The following is a 10,000-nucleotide window of genomic DNA, read 5'->3' on the forward strand; positions in this document are numbered from 1 at the left end:
GAAAAAGGTAAAATGAATTAACGATTAGAAGAAAATATGTTAGATGTCAAAGATTTTAGAGCGTTGTAGGCAAGTATAGTAGTTTAAAGGGCAGAGAGAGAAGAGCAAACAGAGTTCAAGGGTCGTTCAGGACTGACATAAAACCAGCTTTTCATCCTTTCAGCACAGCTCTCACACTATGGATGTTAACAGAAGGGGATAAAGAGAAGGAAAAAGAAGAGTGAGAGGAAAAGACCATGCAAAATTTGCAGCGGCAAAGGCTGAGGTCCAAGATAGGGGTAATCCCTTACCTTGGGCCTCGCATTCCATATTCTAAGGCCCCCCACCTACGACAACAACGGACATGGGGTTGGGGGAATTTTAAAATATATATACCATTTTATAGCCTTACATTTTTCAAGCGTTTGTTATTTCTACACGGAGATCCATTTGAAAGTATTCGTGACGTCATCATTGTTTACATGCGCCCTTCTTTAAAGTTCCTCAGAGGACGAAAGATAGGGCATGAGATTGTTGGGGGAAAAGAAAGTGAAGAAATCTTTATTCACATATTTTATTTATATATATATATTCATATCTCTTCTCATTGACATCACATAACAAAAAAAAATCCTGTAACAGACTTGTATACTGCCTTATGTACAATTACTACAAACCCTTTCCTGTGAAGTGCCATAATCCCTAACCCTTTACAAGCTGGTGCATTGGTATCCCTTCAGGCCAGGCTCAAGCAACTGATAGCACACTTTGCATTAAGCTCAACCCTACGTTTGCAAAAAGCACCTCTGTATCCACCCAGCTGTAGATGACAAACATAAAGGCCTGTGTATTCTGATCATTCTTTTTGTTTTGTAAAAAATAAATTGAAGTGGTAATTGAAATAAGTCTTCTTGATATATCAAAATATATTTTCAAAAAAAAAAAAATTACAAAAGTTAAAGTCACTAATCAGACTATTTCAATTTTCAGAAATCCTCCTGAATTATGATTTAAAGTCATTACTGTATTAACTTTCTTCATGACTATAGTTTTCTATATTAAAGATGATGATAAATAATAAATTCCCTATTTTCAAGTCCATTCCATCTACTTGTTTTTAAACAAGTTATCATAAAGTCATACAAGGTCTTGTTTAAATATCTGACAAATTTAAAGTGAATTCTTTGTTACAATATCAATAATTTCATGTAACTGTTTATACAACAATTTACATGTTAGATATTGTAAAATCTGATGATAAATTCTATAGTACAATATCAATCATCTATCAAATTTTTAAACTTGACCAAAAATATTTAAACAAGCCTTGTGAGAGGCTATCGTCGTCATATCAAAATATTGTATGGGTGTCCATTCCATCCCATGGAATTAAACAGAAAATTATGCTTCTGTTTACACTAATGCCAGAATAAATAATATACAACTCTGGATCACCCTCTTGTGCTGTACTTGCCAAGAGTCTTTTTATACAAAATAAGTTACTGCATATAAAAATCAATAAAAAAATCATTGGTCTTTTCAGAACTGCAGTGCAAGAATACTTGGTGTGCAGACTCTTTCAGTGAGGTAAGTGGTATAAAAAAAAAAAAAATCTTAACACATCAAAACCTAGATGCATCATCCATAAATAAATGCTTACAGGTTAATAAATACTTTTGTCAGTAATGCAAAAGGTGGTCCCTACATCGGTGTTTCTGCAAGGATTATGGTGTAGCACAAATAACCAATATGAGAAAGTGACAGTGCTGCTAAAAATTTGATGATGAAACTACTTAACTCAGCTGGTGTTAAAGGTAATAACACTTACTCTTTTAAAGTGTTTTTTTTTAACTACATTTTAGCCTCTTCCTACAAGTTCACAAGATGATATCATTAACAGATTTAAACACTACTAGGATTACTGTGAGAGGCTTCTCCAATCCCAATTCAATATATTAAGTTAAAATCAATACCATACATCTACTTATGGTAGCACAATATCTCAAGTAAAACTAATATACAACTCATGGTAAGATGTTTTAACAAATACCTATTGTCATATCTGTAAATTATGTTTCATATGAACTTAACAAAACCAACATTAACAATTTTAACAGTTTCCACTATCACAGACAAAACTAATTAACAATGTTAAATATAACAATATAATATCAATACCGACTATGTTAGTTTATATTTCTGAGCAACTGGATCCAAAGCGTTTGATATTCATACCAACCTCTGGTCTGAATTTCAATACTTTGGTAAAATTTTTGAATCCAGTCCATAGCTAAACAAACAGGCTACAGGCTTTTGAGCCCTCCTTGACAAAACATTGCTATTATACCTCTTCATTTCTTTACAATGCCACCAACTGAGGAAATCCTACTTTTCACTGCAAAATGTTATGCAATGATTAGCCGTCCCTATATCAAATACTGCACGTGTTAAGCATGAAGGTCTTCCCTGATTTCTCACAGGCATTGGTTTTTACTTTCTCATATCTCATGCTCACATTAAGCCTTAATATTGCAAACTGCATCATTTATTGCTTCTGCAACATAATCAATGTTGCCTGTTGTCAAGCCACACATGTTAATTCTGCCGCTAGACAACAAATAAATGTGGTACTTCTCTGCTAGGTACTTAGATTGTTCAGCTGTTGAAGTAAAAAAAAGAGGAATAAGTCTTACACACAAACTACAAAACTGGTACTATATGCAAAGTACAAATTTGAAACAACTTTTTATAAAAGCTTCTTAATTGTGGAACCATCTGTGCAAATAATTAATAAACTAAAATCATAATGGACATTGCATGTATAAACATTAAAACTTTACCAACCATATACACAATGTTCTGTTATGGTTTATCTGCAATAACCGAATAACCAACCATACTTTAGTAATCTGTTTCTTACCTGAAAGGCCTGTGAATGAGAACATGCCAATTTGAGCAGTAATGTGGTTCCAGGTTCCTGGTGTTCCCAATTTCTCCAAACGTTCCTGCAGCCCCTTTCGCATTTCAATAATTCGGCCACTCATGATCTTGATACACTCTTTCCTGAAAGATTTGAAATCTAAAGATCATGAAACTAGGATACACATAATCTATTTCTTATCCACTCATTTTGTTGAGAATTTCATAAAATATTGATAATTTTCTTTGCAAATGTTTATCTGCAATGCCTTCTATGCATGTGAGCCTAGTAAAAATAAAGATTAGGAAAATAAAAGATTTGAAAATGAGGAAATGGAAATATCAAATAAATGAAAGAAACTACAATCAGGCAAAGCTTTAGTGGTCTTTGTTTACCAGTGATATCGCTGAGCCACTTACCATTCTCCAAACAGGGCCTCATCATTGAGAACTCTGGAAACAATTCTTGCACCATGACTTGGGGGATTAGAGTAGGAGCCTCGGACAAGCAGTGTGATCTGGGATCTCATGGGGACAATCACAGAGGGATCCTTCACGACGATCATTAAGTTGCCAACACGTTCATCTGTAATTTGGGGGAACCTGATGTACATTTGTAACGGGAAATGTCTCAAAAATACAAGAATAGAAACTAACATCGCCCAGAAAGTTCTGAGTGCAAACTGACTTCAATACAGATATTGTCTGACCTTGGGCCTTAATTATCCTATGAACAAGTACCTAAATCAGAATTATAATGGTCTAAAGTGATAAATAAAAAGTAAACTCAATCTAAATAACTTACAAGAGTATTGAGTTAGAAGCTACTCAAAACTTACTGTATAGGCCAAAGTTCTTAGAGAAGGACTGAGTTGCAATCATCTCAAATCCACGCTCAGCAAAGAGACGGACAGCCCATGCATCTTTGTCAAGGTCTCCAGAAGCAAAGCCTTGGTAAGCAGAGTCAAATAAGGGGAACAGCTTCCTCTCCTCCACAACATCAGCAATCTTCTTCCATTGATCCTGGAAAAAGGTTAAGAGAGGAATTAACAGGGGATCAGTATAGAAAAAAATATATATATACTGCTACTACTACTACTACTACTACTAACAATAATAATAATAATAATAATAATAATAATAATAATAATAATAATAAATAAACCTATAGACAAGAACTTTGTGGATATTTCTAAATTCTGCACCTGTGTGGGATCCACTCCAGTGGGATTGTGGGCACAGGAATGGAGGATCACTACAGAGTTCTCAGGGGCATTTTGTAGGTCCTCAATCATCCCATCAAAGTCAAGGCCCTTGGTTTTCCCATCCCAGTAACGGTACTGCCTGACATCAGTAAAGCCAGCTTGGGTAAAGATCAAGCGGTGGTTGCCTGTCATAGAAAAAATAAAGAGGATAATTTCACAAACTGTCCATTTCCAAAATATATAAAATCATGTATAAAATACATTTTGTGTCGGTTCAGGAAGAGGGTTCTTATCAGTGACAAGAAAATAATGGCAATTATTAGACAAACAACAGAGAAGAAAGATTAACAAACAAAAAATAGCAGACTGACCCCAAGTTGGTGTTGAAAAATAGAAGGTATTGTACTTGAGTATTCTGTGGAGGAACTCAGCAGCAATGCGGAGTCCTCCAGTGCCTGAGAGCACCTGCACTGCGGTCATCTGTAAAATAAGGGATGAAGAAAAAAAAAGATAAGCAAAATTCTAAGAATTTTGATAAGGACAGCAATTCATTCTCTAGAGATTAAAAATCTGGTAAACATTTATGATAATACCAAAATAAGAAGGTACAATCAAAGCAGAAACTTATAATCTAAACCCACAGTCCTTCAATCCCATTTACAATTATATATAAATCACTGATCCCAGTGAACTTCTAGTCTTCAGAGCTAATTCAAAAATTCAAATTTTAAAGATAAAGACATCATGCTTATCAATGTTTTCCTCCTATATACAGCAAAATGCATTAGTATATCAGATAACTTACTAAAGCTCCTTATAACCTCTCAAAACTGTTATCATAAGTGCTGACTCCCAAAACAACAACAAAAGAACTTTATCAATGCACCAAATGACAGGCTTTTGGGTATATACTCAACATACTCTACACCACCTGTATTCTATCAAATTCTTTGTTCACATATTGTGTGTATTCAAGGACAATGAGAACATTGTAAGCAAAAATGAAACTTATCCCACAGACAACAGATCTATTCACCCTCTATTATATATTTTAGTGAACACTATTGCACACAGATAGCTCTACAAGTGCTCAGCAATAACAGAGGCAATTAGTAGGCCTTATAATAATGTTCTCAAAATACAAACAATAAAAATAATAAAATGATAAAAATGAGGCTTTCCAAAAATAATGGAAAAGGGTAAACAGGTGAGACAGACTAAAAACTGACTTCTTGGTGACTAAGTACTGATGGAGGTATCTATTTGTAACTACTCAACAAACTAAAATTACAGTAGATTTAGCATGTATTTTTGAAATCTACAGTCATTGGGTTACTCTTATCTCCCCCTACTCTTGAACAGCCCTACACTGCACATTATGTACTAGATTATCTACCAATCTCTTTGCCAGAAACCTTTGCTGTCAGTGTCAAAAGACCTTAGGAACAGGTTTACAAATAATTGAAAAGCAAAAACAGCAGTATAATATGAAAAATAACACTTAATTTTTATTCTAACAAATCCCTAGATAACAAGTACATATAAAATAAATAATATAATAGAAACAAAAATATATTTACTAATAAAGACCAGCTTACCCTGCCTTCTGCGATAGCTGGATGAGATGCTCCAAGAAGCATCTTGGCAGCAGCAGTGCTAAAGGACTCCAGACCAAGAATTGGCAGGTACTCGTGGTTGAGAGTCATGTCGGCAGCGAGTTCTGCCTCTACCTTCCTCACCACAGGCAGAACCCATGGCTTAGCCTCGTCTGTCCGGTATGCTGAAAGGATCATTGGTCAATCTTTGGTTTCTATTGATATGAACATCTCACAAACATTACCTCTGTTTGTGTGTACAAATTCAAGACTTCAGGAATATTTTTTCTACTTTCAAAATTCAATCTCAGTACTCTTTTTAAGAGCCCTTTGATGTGAACCTAACAAACCCCTATTTTCTTAAATGTTTTCCTTTGTAACAAGAAGTCTATCAAACCCAGAACATTTATTCACAAGTTGTTGTGAATCAAAAAAGGATCAAAAAGAAAATTACTGCCCTTGTCACAAAAGTCAAGGACAACGTTCTTTTGGGAACATTACTTGTTCCCAGCATCAATGAGTTATTAGGAAATACACAGTCATGTTACAACCAATCAAATTAAATCTAGATGATAGAAAAAGAAAAGGATATAAACAATTGCTAGTGAGAATTATGAAGGAACAACAAAATCAGTGTCTATAGCCAAAAAAAAATACTCAGAGGAAAATTTAAGTGCCATTATGACGTAGTTATTATCACACAATGTTCTCGTTCAAGAGAATGTTGCCATGACAATGAACTTATCTGGATAATATCAACTATTAACTCCCCCCCTCCTACAACTGCCCAGCACCCCCTTCCCCTTTTGACTGTATTGTTCTCTTTGCTGGAGGAATAATACTAGTATTAATATTGAGCACTTTCATCCAGTGCACTACATGTCTAAACCTCAGGTAAATTTTCCAAGCAGAATGCTCTTCTCAACCTTCTCATTAATATTAATTACAAGCCTTTCGTGTGTAATAGTAAATTTGTAGAATACTAATGCCAGCACTATAAAATATAATTCACTCTTATAAATATTAACAATATTGTCAATTAAAAAAGCATCAGCTGTTAAAAAGGAGCTATTTTCACAATGTGTGAGCTTACTTTTGCAAAAGCCTACAGAGAGCTAACTTATATCTCTATACTCTCTGGCCATTCTAACTCACTGATATCATTATACTCTCTGGGCATTCTACTGTCTATACCCCTCTATACCCTTCCTTATGATCCAGTCTGAATATATAATGACTGCCAGATCACAGATACTGTATATGGTCAGATATTTTCCACCAAAGTATGAATATACAACTAAACAGGTCTTTTTTTCTAATAAAACTAGGATATTAATTTGATGAAGATGCAAAATAATAACTTGCCAGAATATTACATACTTCCCAACAATGCAACATTAGCAGACAGAAAGGGAGTAAGGAGTTCAAGAACCTCTCTTACTATAAATAACCAACAACACCAACTGCCACTGCCTGCCAAACTATGGCAATAGATAATTATACTATGTATACCATTACTATCATGACACCAAATCAAACTCCATTATCATTAAAAATGAATAGTAATATCATACTGATCTATTTATAAGAGTGACTGGACATTGTCATAACTTATCTATATCCATTTCCGTATCACCACTACATTTATCATGGGGCCTCTACATTGGGTAGTTGTAACCATGATGTTTCAGCTAGTTGTATGTAAATGTGGACTTGTGAAAATTATTGCTCTGTTAATCATAACACTCAGAATTCATTTATCTATTTCATGTTATCTTATAATACAGAACAATTATTTTTTCCTTTATTCTGTAACCCTCTGTGCATGTTTTATCACAAAATGAATATTTCCCTTGTTCTCTGGCATTCAAGAAAAGCTTCAGCTTTCAGTAAGACTGCAGATATGGATTTTTTTTAATATAGTAGATCCTGAAACTCACTGATATATGTATCTGTCACAGTCTCATATCAGAGTCTCCTGACTACCTAAAGTAATAACACATACTCAACAAAATAAAGGGAATCACTAGTATAATTTCCATATTTCTCAATACAAATGTATGCAGTTTTCTCAGAACAAATCATATATAGAAATGACCTAATTAATATGTAATTTGTGTCTAAGAGAAATGTTCAGTTATCTGAGTGCAAAGAATGGCTAAGCCATCTCCCCTGTCTTCTTATGGTCAGAAAAATTGTGGGTTCATAGCTTAGCCCTCTGGATGGAGGTTAGGTGGAGCATGTGCATAACAACTAAGCATGGTGTCAGGAGCTTCTATACAAGACATGAGTGCACCACAACATTTTTACTGCAAAATCTGGGGTATTCAAAACATAATAATAATTTTTTGTTTACTTATCCTTTTCATGAATAACCCATCAAATTGCAAGCATATAGCTGAAAAATGACCCATAGGAATACCATGTGTATATATATGCATGTAAACACAAGCAATTTTTGAGTATAAAGTAGCATTAAAGTGCTTATATTACATAAAAGCAGCAATCTTACTAAATAGTTCGGGGTCAAGCAATCGACACAGCTTTGGTGACTCAGTGCTATGGCAAATAGCCAGCAGACCGTCACCAAGTATAAACTGGCAGGATATGAGCTTGTATTGCAGACTTCCCTAACAGTATGTTGTCACTTGATGCCCTTGTCTAAGCTCTGTCTCCTCAGAATGGCTGAGGTTAGCTTGACTTTGCTAGAATGTCATAGGCCAAGAGGATGCAGTGATCATTACATCCGATGATACACTACTGTCAAAATGCTAGCCACTAGTTGATATTCCTCTAGCTCTCCTACAACATTAATACTTTATGCGGTTAATCTTTACAGTATGGACAAACTAAGTTAGGACAAATTGAATATGATATTCTGAGACTAAGTAAATAATATTCTTGTAGATGACAAAACTTGTAGTTGTTGGTAAAAGAAATAATTTGCAGCTATGGATGGTACCCATTATGCCACAGGCAACCCATTTGTAATAATTTTGGCAACTGTTTATGAATTTATCATACCTGAGACTAAGTAAACAAGCTTGAGGCACTACTGGGAAACCACAAGCCTCACTATTTGATCTAAATACCTTCCTTAAATCCCTGCCCAGTCACCATATTTCCCATATTTGAACATAGAAATACATAAAAAGTACTTGAACTTTTTAAAAATGTGACAACGACGGATCACAACTTTGTGACATATCTGCTCCCAGACAAGTTTAGGTTAGTCTTTAGAGTACAGACACTAAGCTAGGGCAATTTGAAAATAATATTCTTGTAGACAACAAAACATAGTTGTTGGTATGAGAAATAATCTGCAGACATTAACTGTAGTGCCACAAATAAAAGAAAAAGATTACAGAAAGTGCCACTCATAGCCTAAGCCAACTCATTGCTCATGAGTTTCAGAACCATCTTGCTGTGCATACCAAGGTGAAAAAAACCTCAGCCAGGGGGTGTTGGGGGGCCGAGCTCCCCTATCAGCCCTCCCCTTGGGCAGTCGATCAATCCTAGCAATTTAGATTGTTGAATAAAGTTTGTGACATGGAGTTGGGGAACTTAGTCGTTGGTGAGTGCATCCATACTGTAAAGCATTACCCAAGTTCAAGCAGGCTTACCACTGCAAGGCAAAGTAAGGCTAGACTTGTGCCGATATTCACACTCTGGACACCTCTCTCAGCAGAGATCCGCCACCACCAGGGTGCCGACAGATGCCTGATTAGCTCTGATTGGCTGCAATGCGAGGCAGCACAATGATGACTGGATGCACTGCAAGACAGCTTGATGTTGATTGGCTGATGGGCATGAGATGCTGGAACTCTGGGTCCAGTCCTCCATAAAAGGTTTCCAAAGTGTCAGAATACAAGTGTTAGTCTCAGAACCGTATTTGTCACAACCTAATTTCTTGATTTCTGATGTTATATTTCACCTGTTTCATGTGAGGTTCATTTGTTCATTCAATTCAATGAACTTGGTTTCAGATAATTGCAGTTTGATTAAAATTTTACCCAAAAATGTGCAGCTTTCCGATGGAAATGAGTCTCGCTCTGTGATTCAATGGAAAATCATCATTAACACCTTTTTTTTTTTGCTTTTGTGAATGCATACTGACCAATCTTAACAGTGCCAGTAACCATGGCCAAAAAACAAACCAAATATGACAGGAGAAAATGTCCATGCTGTGCACAACAATTCTGGATCTACTTCATAGCCAAAGCTTTAGTTGATTCATGCTGTCACTCGCACAGTGAATCACACCAGTATATGCTCTATTTTGCACGTCAGATGTGCCAATTT

The 10,000-nt window shown here is 35.4% G+C and overlaps 1 protein-coding gene across 1 annotated transcript in view; it reads right to left on the minus strand.

The window, feature by feature from the left end:
• Positions 1-537: 537 nt before the first annotated feature.
• Positions 538-10,000, minus strand: part of Got1 (Glutamate oxaloacetate transaminase 1) — a 10,149-nt gene continuing 686 nt past the window's right edge. Inside the window, exons 2-8 of the mRNA XM_027383673.2 lie at positions 5,702-5,883; positions 4,475-4,583; positions 4,104-4,288; positions 3,738-3,921; positions 3,319-3,484; positions 2,900-3,042; positions 538-2,638 (exon numbers count right to left, since the gene is read on the minus strand). Coding sequence (XP_027239474.1) covers positions 2,496-2,638; positions 2,900-3,042; positions 3,319-3,484; positions 3,738-3,921; positions 4,104-4,288; positions 4,475-4,583; positions 5,702-5,883 — 1,112 coding nt within the window. The 3' untranslated portion in view covers positions 538-2,495. The remainder of the gene's footprint in view (positions 2,639-2,899; positions 3,043-3,318; positions 3,485-3,737; positions 3,922-4,103; positions 4,289-4,474; positions 4,584-5,701; positions 5,884-10,000) is intronic.

The sequence above is a fragment of the Penaeus vannamei genome, chromosome 27 (genome assembly GCF_042767895.1).
Source record: "Penaeus vannamei isolate JL-2024 chromosome 27, ASM4276789v1, whole genome shotgun sequence".
Classification (NCBI taxonomy): Eukaryota; Metazoa; Arthropoda; class Malacostraca; order Decapoda; family Penaeidae; genus Penaeus; species Penaeus vannamei.